The sequence below is a fragment of the Phasianus colchicus genome, chromosome 5 (genome assembly GCF_987193195.1).
Source record: "Phasianus colchicus chromosome 5, bPhaCol1.hap1.1, whole genome shotgun sequence".
NCBI classification, from domain to species: Eukaryota; Metazoa; Chordata; class Aves; order Galliformes; family Phasianidae; genus Phasianus; species Phasianus colchicus.
The window spans coordinates 2934824-2950513 of record NC_143440.1 but is presented as its reverse complement, the minus strand read 5'-3'; the positions used below and the strand labels follow the sequence as shown (position 1 = coordinate 2950513).

At 36.2% G+C, this 15690-nt stretch overlaps 1 protein-coding gene across 5 annotated transcripts in view; it reads left to right on the top strand.

Moving 5' to 3' along the window:
- ANO3 (anoctamin 3) overlaps positions 1 to 15276 on the top strand; it is a 172054-nt gene extending 156778 nt beyond the window's left edge. For all 5 annotated transcript variants that reach the window (XM_090140178.1, XM_090140177.1, XM_090140179.1 and 2 more), the window contains 9 exons: positions 902 to 1013; positions 2015 to 2072; positions 2590 to 2687; positions 3875 to 4020; positions 4122 to 4274; positions 4627 to 4774; positions 6544 to 6624; positions 7482 to 7587; positions 8805 to 15276. In XM_090140178.1, the coding sequence (XP_089996304.1) occupies positions 902 to 1013; positions 2015 to 2072; positions 2590 to 2687; positions 3875 to 4020; positions 4122 to 4274; positions 4627 to 4774; positions 6544 to 6624; positions 7482 to 7587; positions 8805 to 8987 (1085 nt within the window). In that variant the 3' untranslated portion in view covers positions 8988 to 15276. The remainder of the gene's footprint in view (positions 1 to 901; positions 1014 to 2014; positions 2073 to 2589; positions 2688 to 3874; positions 4021 to 4121; positions 4275 to 4626; positions 4775 to 6543; positions 6625 to 7481; positions 7588 to 8804) is intronic.
- Positions 15277 to 15690: the final 414 nt, after the last annotated feature.

Sequence of the window (15690 nt, the reverse complement as noted above, 5' to 3'; positions counted from 1 at the left end):
TTAAATCTATTAAATTATTAAACGACGAAGGGAACGGGAAAGAAAATAATAATTTTGTTTTTATATGTGACCTGATTTTTTTTCAGAGTATATTAAAAAATTAATTTAATTCCATTTCAAGAAAGCTATCTTGAATTAAGTATGATGGAACATCAGATGAATGAGAGAAGTAGCTCTACCTAAAATTTTCTGCTTCCAAGAGCAAGAGTCATCCTAACTTTTGAGAATCAACAGCACCACACGCAAAGCTAGTGCACCCTAAATTTACATACTGATTTACTTCAAAGTAGACTGCATCTTTATAGGTAGCCAACCATCTAGTACAGATTACAACTTAAAAATCAGTGCTGTTTAGATTTCTAAATCTAACATTAGATTTAGAATCTAGATTAGAATCTTAATGTACTTTGAAATTTTAATGAATGCTCTATATTACAAATTTGATACATTCATCAAAGAAACAAAAATTTTATAAAGAAAGGTAATTTTCATCATTTTCATCTATTTCTAATTCAGAAGTCAATCATTCTGCAAATGGTAAGAAAAAGTCCAAATTGATGTAGACCCACATAGAATACTTGTAATCCTAATATACACTTCTGCATTTCCTTCCAAAGAAAACAGAAGGAACTCCCTTGTTTTCTCCGTGCATTATGAATTATCTGACACTGCAGAAGTGTTATAATGGAGGAAGTGGGAAAGATGAAGTAGTGGGCTTACAGAAGTGTTTAGAGAGTGAGGTGTTTGAGTGAGAAACCAACTGACTGTTGGTTGTCTCTTCTCCCCCTGCTTTCCTTGGGAGCACTGTGGCTTGAAACCACCTCTAGTTTTTCAGTTGATCTCTGGGGGGTTGACATAACTTTGTTTTTGTTTATATAATGTGCATCGTGTCTTTCCATAGAGCATCCAAGGACAGAGTCTGAATGGGAAAACAGCTTTGCCTTGAAAATGTTCCTCTTCCAGTTCGTCAATCTGAACAGCTCTATCTTTTACATTGCCTTTTTTCTTGGCAGGTAAGTTATCTTTCCTAACACACACAGAACCCATAATCCTTGGTAACTGTACAGCCTTCAAGAAAATACACTGACAGTTTGAGGATAACTAATAGCACAAAATGTGTGTTTGTAACTGTGTGCAAGGGTTGGACTCCTGAAATCTCAAAAACTAAACAGTAATAAGGCTACTTTTTAAGCAGGTCTATGTACCTACCAAAACAAGAATTCACAGCTTTTGAAAATACACTTTCTCAGTGTACATCTATCTGTATTCAGCCTTGCACTGATACACTTTATTTTTTTCTTCCTCACTTATTCCCCTTGGGTTATATTTCCCAGGACACATTTCTATAAATCTATAATACAATTTAATTTCAAGGTTGTTTGAAAGACAAAAAAAAAAAAAAAAAGTGAAGATTGTTGGTAATGCCTGAATGGTATGTCCAGCAATGCCTTTGAAATACAGCTTCTAAACTTCTTGGTGTCTTGCTATGTCTTGTGTCTGGTAGAACCGGGAATTTTTTTTTCCCTTCTCATCTGTAATTTTCATTGAGGTCAGTAAGAATTTTGATTAATTTCATTACACGAGAATCTTGTTAGATCTCTTTGAAGAGTTTTGCTGCCATGCATCTGAAAGCTCTTTCATGCTGCTTTGTCTGTGGGCGCAATCCAGTGCACGTTTCACTCAGGCAAGCAAATCTCTGTACTGTGGTAAATTCCTACATATTGCAACAGCTTATCTTCTTAAACATAGATTAGAGAGTTTGAGTATCTAACATCTAAAACCTCTGTAGCTAGGATTTTTGTCCTGGGCATAATAAAAGCTTAGGATTTCTTGCAAAATGATGATGTCTTTCCTTGTTTGCGTTCTGAAAGTCCCATATCCTACAGATACCAGATTTAAGCCTGTGCAGTTTAATCTGTTTATATTTCATGAGTTTGCTCAGTGGATGTTGTGAAATAATTACTGATACAGCATGGTCTCGGAATGTCCACTAAGCAGAAATCTTGTTTTCCAGATTTGCAGGCCGCCCAGGAAAGTACAACAAGCTTTTCAACAGATGGAGATTGGAAGAGGTAAGCAATCCTGTTTTATGTTCCTGAGAAATCTCTATGAGTAAAAGGGAAACAACTGTAGGACATGAATTACATCCAGTTTGAAAGATTTACTATTCCATCTAAGTGCAGTGAAGAACAAACTCTTATTTATAAGAATTTATAATGAAGGATAGGAAAGAGGAAATAGTAGTATCAGAGATTCCACTACTTAGTCTCTGTCAAGACCTGAGTTATAACAAATAGAATGTTACTGTTATTTTGAAATGAATGCAAATGTATAGATGAAATGAACTATGTCGTTTAACATATACCTAGCCCACGTTCCCTTAGCCCAGATAACACACTCCAGTTCTCCAAAACATAAAATGTCTTAAGCTTGTTCCATTAAACTATGTATTAATGCTTCTGTTATTGTACTTCCTTAATATTCTGGAGGATAGTGTTTTTTACCTTATGTATTTCAGTATTTTCCATTCACCTTGTGAACAAACAATTCTTTGACTTCAGCTACTGATCTTTTCCTGTTTCATTTCAGTGCCATCCAAGTGGCTGCTTGATAGATCTGTGTTTGCAGATGGGTGTTATTATGGTTTTGAAACAAATGTGGAACAACTTTATGGAGCTAGGCTATCCGTAAGTACTGCTGTTAGTATTTGTTTTACAGATTGCCATTGCAAATTAGTGTTAATTCAGCAACAGGGGAAAATATTTTTCATACAAGTGGAGAGTAGTATACCACCTTTAACTGAATTCTTTTTTTAATGATCATCACTAATTGATGAAGACTGTGGGCAGCTGCATTGCTGATCTCTAAAAGTATATTTTCAGAAGAAGGTAAAGTGAGGTTCTTCAGCAAGTTCACATTTGCATGTTTTGCATTATCCCTCTAAATAGCATTAGTATTAATTTTTAGCCCTCCCTGAAGAGTGACAGGGAATTATTACTACTGTTTACATAGTTTTGTGATCATATTTTGCAAAAATATCTATTTCAAGAACATGACATGCTTGGAGAATGTTTGTTTTTTCCATCTCACCATCATGCACTGCAAATTCACACCCAAGGGAAGCAGTAACCATGCCCTCAAGTTTCTCAAGGTCCATTAAACAGCTAAATTGTTTATTTTGAGTTTATTTTCCATAGTACAAACAGAGCTCTTCAAGTTTTGAGGAGTGTGATGGGTCCAAGAGTCTTACAGTTCTTCTGAAGCTGAAAGAATTTGTTTTCAATAAGAGGTTGCTCATCAGAGATTAATTTAATCAGTCTTAACCTTGATAATGTCAGAAAAGTTTATGCTCACAGCATGCAGTCAGTCTGCAATTCATGCACTGCATTGCTGGGAGAAGCAAATTTCTGACAAGAAGCAACCTTGTTAAAAAAAACAGTAGGTACTTTCTGCTATTCAGTATATCCTAACGCTCCTAGTAAGCTCTACTTATTTGATTTATCTCTTGGAAGATTAAAAATACAACATTCCTTGTTTAATGCTTTCGGTATGCATGATTTTTTTTCCTGTTATTCTTGAGTAAGTGATGCAGGTAAAGCCTTAAAATAAAGTAAAAAACTGAAAAGTCAATGCAAGCCAATTCAATTTTCTGGAAGGCCTATTACAATACTTGACATGCTATATTGAATGCATAATTAAAACTATAATGTTAAGTTGGAAACTTCTGAAATTTCTTTGAAATCTCTTAAACAATATTGCAAATATTTCCATGTAACACCTCAGAGAACACTCAGATGCCATTCAAAACAACAGCAGCTAGAATTGCAAATTACTGAGCAAGTACAGACAAGAACACTTCATTTGTCTAATATAGGCTATTACAGAATTGGTGGTCACGGCGCAAAATGAAAAGAAGAGGGCAATCAATGGAGCATAAAATTTCTCTACCTCAGTGGGAAAAAGATTGGAATCTGCAGCCAATGAACCTGCATGGTTTAATGGATGAATACTTGGAGATGGGTAAGCAGATTTATAGAGATGTCAGTTTATTTTTAAAAAATAAATTACTTTAAAATATGCTTTTGCACGTCTAATTTCTAATCACAGAAATGTTTATCTAGTGTTACAGTTTGGCTTTACCACCATCTTTGTTGCTGCCTTCCCACTGGCACCTCTCCTGGCATTGCTGAACAATATCATAGAAATAAGGCTAGATGCATATAAGTTTGTGACTCAGTGGCGAAGACCTATGCCTGCAAGAGCAACAGATATAGGTGAGAGAACCTAATATTTATCATTGTAAGGTATGATCCCTCTGTGTCATCTTCTTTGATGTAACTTGCCCTTTGCAATATTTCAGGTGTCAAAAGTGAAATTGATGGATAGCCTGCAGGTATCAGGGATATCTTCTCAGCAGCTTGGGCTGTACTGTAACAATTTTTTCAGGTGGAGCCTGTAGTGGTGGGAGTGTGAGGATGTGACTTTATCTTGGCTAGCTTTTCTGAGTCAGTAAATCTTTCTCAAGAGGAAAGAAAAAGATTGTGACTAATAATGACTTTAATGTCATTAGTATGACTTTTTATGACTGTTAAAAACCACTGACTTCATCTTTTCTTTTGTTTCCAGGTATCTGGTATGGGATTCTTGAAGGAATTGGAGTACTGGCTGTCATCACCAATGCCTTTGTTATTGCCATCACTTCTGATTACATTCCACGTTTTGTCTATGCATATAAATATGGTCCCTGTACGGATCAAGGATACAGACAAGAAAAGTAATGAGGATTTTTTAAAATTTATTTATACATGTTAGTACATTTCAGTGGAAGTAAACTTTTCCTATTGTCTGTCTGCGTCAACATATTTGAGCGGTAACATTTTATCTTTTACATCTGTACAAACCTTGTCAGGTGTTTCACACGAGACAGCCATTCCATCATTACTTCCCTTCTAAATGCATACAAGAAAATGCAAAAAAATGTGGAAGTTGTAGGCTCTTCCTAGTTGAGTTGTTCTTCTTTTCTGCAATGGTTTTGGTCTTTGTTGTCCCACTAGGGGAGGGAACCAAGCCAGTTTCCTGCTTATCTCTGCTAATACTGCAACTGTGATGGTGCATCTCACCATCTTAACTTCTTCATTTCCCAAAGTGAAGTAGCACAGAGAAAGCATCAAGACAAAAAAAAAAAAAAAACCAGCAAGGCAGTTTGGTGGTGTTCACAAACTGTGCCTCAGCCCACGCCACAGGGATTTGTCATTCCTTCCCTCATTGCTTCATTTTTAATGGTTCAAAATAGAGATCTACTCTTCTTATGGTGTCCCAGAAAGAGAGAATTTAGAGGCAGAAAGAATAGGACAGGATCAAATGAAAAAGCACTTTAGCGGGAAAATTTTTACTGCTTAATGGAATCTGCTAGTTTAATAGAGAACTGTAGGATCCTAATTATTTTTCCTGTAGCAATTTTAAGTGTCACCTCAAACCTGAAGATTCAGGAAATACAATAGATCCCTTGTCTGTTTAAATTTCTTTCCTTCTCAGGATGCCCTTTGTGACATTATAGAATGCATTTTCAGGAGAACAGGATGGCTTAGGTGTCTGTAGTTTTTGACAGATGTAGAAAAGTTTCACTCCTTTAATCATAATTCAGTGTACTTGTATGATTTCTGTCATTAATACCAATAGTTGTTATATTTAAGATGGCTGTTCGGTATATGTGCACTCTTACTGTTGGTCAAAACTCATAACTCATCTTTGATTCCATTCATAAAACACAACTTTTTTTCTTTTTTTTTTTCTTTTTTTTTTTTTGCTGTAAGTTGTATGATTGGTAGCAGTAGCAGATTTGACAAGTGTACAATCAATAAGTATACAATCAGCAGAGTGGCATGGTTAGGCTAGTATTTTATGGATCCTATAACTAGAAGGATTATCACGATGGAAAGGGATAATCCAAAATAAATGAAAATGCTCACCCATGTCCTAGGTTCATAGAAAAAACTCCAAAGGGAGTGATCTGCAGAAAGAGATCCTTCTCCAGTGGCAATCAGCCCTTAAATGGGGTCTGTGAGGTGCTGCCAGACTCCACCCATTCTGGTCACACAGTTGAATTGCCTTCGCTTGTGCTCCCAGGGCTGACTCAGTGCTTGTCTCAGGTGATCAATCAGAGGTTCAGGCTGTGATTCAACAGTTCCCATACAACGAGGGATCCTTTTTGTCTCTCTAGCCATCTTTCTTAGTTCAGTGGGTTTGAAAGGCAACAGTGAAGGAGGAAAATGGTTTGCTTTGCAGCTGCTGGTAGATGATCCAGGAAAAAAAAAAAAAAAGAGCAATTTGCTCAAATTAGATTTATAAATAATGTTTATTATCTTAGAAACATAAGTTACTTGATTCTTTCTAATAACGCTTTGCTTCTCTGCTTAGTATTTTACAATTGCTTTTGTCCTAATAAACAAACAAAACATTATCCTCAAAATATGCAATAGCATATAGCTTTATACTTTACATCCACTTTATGAGGAGTTCTGACCCCGTGTCTTTGCTTTCCAGATGTCTAAAAGGATATGTCAATAGCAGCTTATCAGTGTTTGATCTGAGTGAACTTGGAATGGGATATTCAGGATACTGCCGGTACGTTTTGATGTTCCCTCTGCTTGTGTTATACAGACATCAAATAGACATTAAAAGGAAAGTGGGTGATTAAGCTAATGGCAGAGTAGTTTCATTTTTGAAAAGGAAAAATATTTGAGTTCAGGTTTGTTCAACATGGAAATCTCAGATGTGAAAAGGGTGTTGTAGGATGCAATACTAAGCCAATGGAAACCCATGTTATATTCTTATTTTCTTTGGGATTACTGTAAGCCACGTGTTACTGGACTCTGTGAATTATTTCTTGTGGGAGTTTCTCCAGCTGAAAATTCTCATTTCATTTTTGCTCAGCATTCTGAGGTCTATTAATTAAAATATGCAATTAAAATGTTTGCTGTGGCTCTAATCCAGCCCAGATTTCCAAATGTTATGCAAGATAAATAGGAGAAATTGAGCACGAAACTTAAACCTGACTTTGCATTAAGTGCACCATTTCTTGTTTTGGCTTTAGTTTTATAGTGAAAATTAGCTTAGACCAAGTTATACAATCATGTTACCTTTATGCAGGCCTTGTCATCAGAATCTCAACTTTTTATAAGCAAGGATGAGAACCAATTTAGAGTCAACACACTTGAATGTAATATTCCAAGATGCTAGCTGTGTAACAACAAAAGAAAATGTTTGTTCTGTTTTTTTGGAAGCAAAACATTACTATCTTAAAAGCTGCTATATTTAATATTTATATTGTGGGCTATGATTTTTCATTGAATTCTTCTTGAAATATGCTTTCAGGTCAAGTTCTCTGCTTTTAACCAGTTCTGGGATAAGCTTGAGAGCTTTTCACGATGTCCAGGTTTTTGAGCATTGACTAATTTTCAGAGTTTATTTTTCCTTTACAGCTACAGAGATTACAGAGCCCCCCCCTGGAGTTCAACTCCCTATGAATTCACTTTGCAGTTCTGGCATGTTCTGGCAGCACGACTGGCCTTTATTATTGTTTTTGAGGTTAGTTATGGAATGCAACAATTCTCTTCTACCTTTTTACGGTTGGAGTTGATTTTTTTTTTTATAATAGTCTCATTAAGAGAGTGTGATGTCATTAGATGTTTATTCAATATAAGTATTTGAGAGGGAAAAAAAATCACTCCCCTCAAAATGTTGGCAATCAGCTACTTCCAACTGAACTGATAGAACAGCACAGCTTCTGGAGTCCCCTCCAAATCATATTTTTTTAGCAGTCATCTCATAAGTCACGATGCTTCACAACTAAACATTATTAGAAGTTGTCAGAAGTGTGTGTCAGGAAAATTATGCATGATAGCACCCTGATACAACTCTGGAAATGAGTACTAACTGATTAAGGTACTGTCTGGGGAACTGGTTGCTTACTTTGATGACCAGCTCTTAAACAAAGACTAGTGGCAGATCCTGCAGTTGCGTATGAATTTTGATCACTAGCTGTATCTTTAGTTTTATTTTTCATAATCCTTCAGCATTTCTGATAGACGGTTCATTTATACCCATATATATTATGTGCATATATGTAGATCACTTCAAAAGCAATTTATTTCCATGGAAATGTCAACAGATGCAGGGAGCACAATAACACTAATTGATAGAGAAAATTCATAGCTACAAAATACTCTTTTTCAGTATCACCATTAGAGATGCATTTTCCCCAGCGATGAACAAGAGCTTTTATGCCGTGCTCACAAAATGTGCACCAGTGGAGGTGACCACTGTTGCTCTCACCACTGCTGAAACACACCGCACACCACCTCACTGTGCTCACCACCACTGTTTGGTCTCCATAAACATCCAGAAAGCATCTGTGAATGTCAATGGTTGCTATTTTTTCCACATGGAGGAACTCAGTTACACGCCTTTGCTTCATACTTACTTCCATGTTAGACAGCATTCTGTCAGATTGCCCCTCTGCTGCCATCTACCACACGGCAGCAAAATGTCACCAAATATTGGGTGGGAAAGTTCAACCTCCACTGCCATGCCAATGACATCCACCTCTGATGCTGTGGGCCAGCGTAACTACATAGAAGGCATTACTTTCAGAGCAGGCCTTGTATATCTAAATGGAGATTAAAAAAGAATGATCGTTTTTCAGTCACGAGTCACATCCCAGTTCCAAATTTGCCATTCACTTTTGGGCCCCAGTGTTTGATCCTAGGAATGAGTATTGAAGCCATTGTTTTTGTTCTTTTCAGCACCTCGTTTTCGGAATAAAGTCTTTCATTGCTTACCTGATTCCAGACATGCCCAAAGACTTGTGTGACAGAATGAGGAGAGAGAAGTACTTAGTCCAGGAAATGATGTACGAGGCTGAACTAGAGCATTTGCAGAGAGAAAGAAAAAAGAATGGGAAACAGTATCACCACGAATGGCCTTAGTCAATACCATGCTGCAACAAAAATGCTGTTTGGAAACTGAAGAGTGTGATTTCGAAATGAAGTCAGTCTTGCATCAGTGTGTGCGATTCAAAGTGTGTATATATGTTCTTATTGGGCTGTGCAGTTGCAGGCTTTGGCAGGAAGTGGAAAACAGGTGCTTCCGATGAAGAAAATGAAGAGCCTTATCTGTAACTGGTCTGTGAGGTGAGCGCCCAGAAGAACTGGCACTCAGGAATGTGCAGCAGATTAAAAATTTGGACACCGATTTTAAAATGGCAATGAGTTTTTATGCTGTTCGTGAAGATGCTAGCAGCATAATGAAAATAAAAAATTACCTATAAACTTATACGGTAAGGGCATGACTAAAAAGAAATTACATGATATCCACTACAGCTTCTGATTGCTCAGCCGCATCTGTAATGCCTCTGAAGAAAAAAACAATTGTTGCCTTTGTGGCCATAACTTGATATAAATGATCTTTCAGGCTTATTGTTTTGTCAGGTTTGTCCTAGTCTCTTGTTGAGATTGTGGATGTGGTCCTACCCTAAAAAGTGGGTATATGGCTGCTTAATATATACTATGCAGTTTCAGATTTGCACATCATTGTCATTAATCTATCCTTCCAGTCGAAAACCAAAAATTCTAAATTCAAAGAGAAAACAGCAGCACTAAAACACATTGCATTGCCCACGTTGCAGCTGTAGTTGAAAATGACATGGCTATGAGTTGTCTTTCCACTTTTTTGTGCAGAAAGGCCACTTTCACACACATCGAGGATGAAAGAATTGTCATTTCCATGCTCTGCTGCATGCAGATATCTAACTGTGTTACTGTTCTCTTTGACCTGTCTGAGCAATTATTCCGTGACTTCACAGAATGCTAACTTGAAATATTCTAATACAGTGCAAATTACTTCATTCTGAATATACAATTAACTATTTATAGTATGCAAGCTTATGCAGATATGTATCAGACATACAGTATAGCATTTTGACTTGCTTGTTCAGGGAAGGAGAAGCTGAGCACCTTATAACAATGCTCTTCTTATTGTAACAGTAAACGTTCCAGTAATGTGCACTTCTTTTATGGGGCTAAATAAGTCAAAGTATGGGAATTAGATACAGGCTGATGTGTATACAGATTGTCTATAAAAGCACACACACACACAGTGGTTACTTTTAGATTTTCTATTATTAATTGTATGCCTTCTTACAGTCTGGGGAGCTCATTGTATAAAAAAGTAGACACTCATGTAAAGAACCAAATTTCAGGTTTTTTTGTGAATACAGTGTAAGGTAGTGTTGCTTATGGTTGTTGTCACATTTTGTTGATGAAGTTGTCTATTAACATTTCATAATGTGTGAAAAGATAAGCACTTAATTTGAAAAATCTAAACAAGCGAGCAGAGTTCACTTGCAGTGTAGAGAGTGGGGGAACAGAGTTGCAATCATCCTGTTTATCTTGTACAATTTTAAGCAATGAATGAGAAGATAAAAAAGGAAAAAAAACAAAAACAACAGAACCACCAAATTATACTGACATTATACATTTATATTATTTTAGAGATAAAGCTGCAGTGAAATTACTGCTGCCAGATACAAAAAGACCTGAAATTTTACTTGATAAATGACATATTGAGTCAATAAGTGTCATTCCAGTATTTGCTTACATACTTTAGAACAATCTTTTGATTATTATTATTATTATAGCGCCATATAAAATGAATTTTAAGAGCCCATCAAATAGATGACTAGAATGCATTGTATCCAGTGGACTTTAGCATCAAAGTTTAATTCCTTTACTCATTTCACTATATTCATGAAACGTCTTGGTTAATTCCAGCTTAATGTGACCTGACAAGGCAACTATAGAAGTATCTGCAGTATTGCACGAAGGGGGAAGGAAATTGAAAGGTGTGGCTTAATCAGATGTATTAGCAGTTAGTTCTTTGATAATGGGCTATCAGAACTCAGCTTTCCGTATTTTGGAAAGGCTGGTTATTTTTCTTTATATTTGGGATAGTTCCTCAGGAGTCCTTATCAGAAATATCAGCGTTCTCCTCAGTGCTTATAGATTCACACTATTTAATTTAATTTATTCTCTCCCTGTTTCATACTGTGGAATATCAAGCACCATTGACAGCATTAACCATGTGTCACAGGTTCTGTTTCTGTGCCACGTAGCGATAATACTTCAGTTCCTCAGAAGGTCACAGTTCAGCTCTCTTTTTAAAGTTTTCTCTAACAGCAAAATGCCTTGGCTGGCCCAAGGTGAGAAGATTTCAAAGAAAAATCAGCTACGGTCAGAACTGGTGATTATTTTGTGCTTTCTCGTTTCTGCTGTGGATATTGGCACGAGTCAAAACAGGCAAATTCCAACTGAACTTAAAAGTGCATTTGAAAGAAAACCTTTTTTGTATTTGATTATGATTTGAGATTTAAATATTTATATTCTTAATATTTCAGCGCCGGTGTAGATTGAAGGAAAGTACGTAGATCTGACATTGCAGTTTATGCACTGGAAAAAGCACAAGAAATTTTGGAGAAACACTGTGTGTTCCTTTATATCTGAAGGACATGAACAAAGTGTAAAGGTTTTGCCACTGATAGCCATTTGCTTAAGCTGAGAACTTTTTGCTAGACTTTGTTTAGTATGCTGTTTGCATTGACTGCACGTTCTTTTACAGAAGTACAAGGCACACACTGTCCTCAGGAATACTGTATTTTATGAATGGTGAATGATCTTTTCATATTCTAGGTATTGTCTTTCCAAACGAATGACCAGTATGAATAGACTGTGCATGCAAGTTGCGTTTGTGAAACCTGACAAAGCTTTAGAACTTAAATTTGTTGCAAAAATGCTTTAGGTCATTGCTGATCTAATCTATGACAATTTTGCTCTATGCATGCGCCCTTACAGAGACTGCATGGGCAACTAGATATTCTTAAATACAAACGATTAGTCCAAAATGTCTTAATTATTCCTAGCCAAATTCAGCGTCTTGATGCAGACAAAAGAAATTTCCATTTCAGAAATTGAAAAATTGACACACATTATACATATTTCTAGTTACTTTTAATTCCAAATTTGTGCCTACTGTGTGAGATCTGAATTCTGGTGAGCAAAAAAGGAGGGAAAAAAGCATGGAAATGAAATGGATCTGAATAATTCTGTTCTATTAGCCTTCCTAATGAGAAGTTCCTTCTTGGAGCTCAGCATCTCTGTCTATGGAGGGGGATGCATCGAGTGCTCAGTATTTACAACTGAGTTGGGTTGCCTGCAGATTGAGCAAAGGCTCTCTATTTGTTATGCTGTAATTTAATTTTCTTACAGTAGTGATTGAGCATCCTGATGGAGTATTTTGAAGCAAGGCAGGCCACGTGATGGCAAATTTTCTTTCCAACCTCCTTTTTATTGAAGCATTTATAGAGAAAATTTAGATGAACACTTAAGTTAATATTGATGATGATGAGGCTTAAATTCCCATAGTAATCTTGGATGACAAATGGTTTGGTTTTTTTTTCACATTTCTTTAGAAGTACGTATCTTCATTCCAACAAAGCAGATGCACCACCTCTTACTAAGCCTTTTTCTGACAGCAGTTTGACTTATATCATGTTTTCAGGATTGCCTAGGCTTTATTGTATTCCAAAGAAATCTCAAAAGAAAAATGTTTGGAGGGTCTAGTGAAGATAGGTGAATATATACATACCTTAATGCATAAATTCATTAATTTCCTGAGGTTTTCTTCATGAAGGAAAGTAGTTTGAGGAACAAACACTTTAGAGTGAGTGTTAATACAGGGAAAGGCATGAACTCACGATATTTTTTTCTTACTGTATCATTAAGATGATCTGTGTCCATCTGTGGTTTTCTTATTTTGGCTTCTTTTGCAAACTCCAAATGCAGGTGGTTCCAGAGAGAATAATTGGACCCATGCAGTTCAGTGAATTCCCTGCATGGTATCATGTGGGATTTATTCATCTTGGAGTTATGGCACCAATTTTCAGGAGCAAATTCGTATGCCTGCTTTTTATAGAAACATCAAATCACTTTGATTAACTGAAAATGATCCTTGTCCATAAAAAAAAAAAAAAAAAAAAGCTCTCCTTAAATAGATAGCTTACATGTAACATCAATTTTCATTAGGACTGTTATAAACTAGATTTTTTTTAAGTACACTGAGTAATGTATTCTTACATTCAGCTGTATATGCAGTGAAATTAATGGAAATCAAATCACATTTTCCATTTAGCATTACGTAGAAGAAAAGGGACAGATACAAAAACAATTATCAGTGTATCTGTGAGCACTTAAAATTGCATAGTATTTCCAGATGCGTTTTATTTCTTCGTAATCCTTGTAAGCTACTGATGTTGATTTTGGAGGTTTAAAGCTTGAAGCAAATCTATAGCCAACCATTCATAACAATGTATATTTCATGTTACAGCTGACACTAGAATTCAGAGATCCACATTTAGGCAGATTTCAGAGAAAGATGAAGCAAGTTATTTTGTCAGTTCTAATGCGTAGTTTGACTGAAGCGTAACCAGTAACCGTTTTTCCAAGTGTTTAAGTGAGTTGCAAACCTGAATTCTTGTGGCAGAAAGGGTAGTGGCTTTCAAAGACCTCTTTACCTTTTTGTGCTCAAGCTCATGATTAAAGCCCACCTCCTGCTGCAGTAAAATGGAATAAACCAGCATTTTGAGGCTGGAGATGAGCAGAGAAAGCAAAGCTCTTGTGTTCATTTTAGCAAGTTTTGCTGCAGAGTCCCTTATCGATTCTCCAAAATGAGGGGTTAAAACTGGAGCACGGTGAGAACCCCTGCGATCCTTTTCCTTTTCTCCTCTGTTTCATCCTTTACTTATCCATAGTGTTTCATTAAATGATGCCTTTTTGCTGACGGTCCAATTTCAAGAGCAATTGCCTGACCTAAAGTACTTAAAGCGCTAAGAGAAGCCAAACAGAAGTGTTCCCAAACCAGTCTGTCCATGCTTGTTGCCAGCCGGTGTGCTTGCGATGGAGTGGTGCAAGGAAGCAACATGGTGTGTCTGGTCTGCTGTGACATCTGTCACTGTCCCAACCACTACCATTTGTACTCCTTCTGTCCCTCCCTACGCACACATGTCTTGAAGGCCCTACCCAATCTTGGCATTTTGAAATTTATATGCATAGGCTCATATCGACAATTTTTCTCCGACGTTACAACTGCATTCACTATAAATTTACATTGACATCATTTTGGCACAGTCGTGATAGCACAACGTTACCACAACAGCACAAATGTATAACAGCACAACAAAGAACCATAGAGAAATCCCTTTGCTTTTCCATGCTATGCAGGAACTTTCTTAGTTCAGGACTGGGATTTTGTCTTGAAATGTTAATGGAATACCCCCTCCTCACTTGCACTGGAAATTACCTTTTGTTAGTTCTGTTGGCTCATTCTAACTTCTTGCCATAAGCTCTGTAACAGTAGATGTTCCCTGTAGTATGCTCTTTAATTGCCACAAACTAGCTGTTGGGATGCTACTAGATGAGAAATGAGGATTAAACCCAATGCAGTCTAAAGCTAATGAGATTTTAAGCACTGAGAAGTTGAAAATTCTTCTGTTAAAATTTTCAAAAAAACTCAAATCACCTTTTTATTTAATGTTCTATTTAGAAGACTCGGAATTTTGTATTGAAAAAAATCTACAAAACTGTTGATTCTAATTTTTACCTAGAGTAGTATCGCTGAAATTTCAGTTGTTTGAAATAATCTCATGTAAAATCTACATAATATTGTTCTGCCATTTTTACTTCAATATTCCTGGCTAACTTGCAATATCATGATCATAAGAGATTTCTTACAACGTGTATATACTTGAAATTTATGTAATATTTAAATACAACTTGGTTTCTAATTGAGAAATGAGAGTACGATTTCAACTATTTTTTCTATTCATAATTCCAAACTTTGTAAGTAACATTTAAAATAAGGTTACCACCAAGTGTTTCAGAGTAATTAACTTTTATGCACTGCAAGCTAGAAGTTCCTCTGACCTGTCAGCTTTCACTTTCTTTTGGGTTTAAGGTTACTCTTACAAGCCGGTGTTTACCCCAGAACTAAAAGAATTCACCGAGGAAAAGTTGTTGATATGATTAACTATTGTAAGACACTTTTGGCATAAATTTGTCTTTGAGATGCTGTTTACTTTATCAAGGTTTACATGTACAAATGCAATGACTTACTGTATCATACACATTTGAATATTGCATTTTTCAGTAATAAACTTGGATATCTTTGAAGGAATCTCTCGGTGTCATAATTCCAGATATTCAAAGTTATGAAAAACACACTGGTGAGTGTTCATGTGCCTTCGAACCATAGTATGTAAGGAAGTAATGGATGGGTTAAACTTGTCTCAGGCAGGTGAACATTTAATACTTACTGTGGTCTCAGGGCACATATAGACTCATTCATTCATGATCTACTGCTCTCACTAATTATTAATTTCTTACATTTAAGCTCCTGTTTTAAATTGACATTTTTCTAGTTTCTTAATCTCAATCTCAATTTTTTTTTTTCCACTCCAGTGCATAGGCTAGCTCTTCTCCTGAAAGATCAGTGGCTTGGGACTTAAAGCAAACAAGAAGATAAGACAGCTTTAATCAACACTGAATATTTAATCAGAATTGTAATTTTTTTCTGATTTCCAAT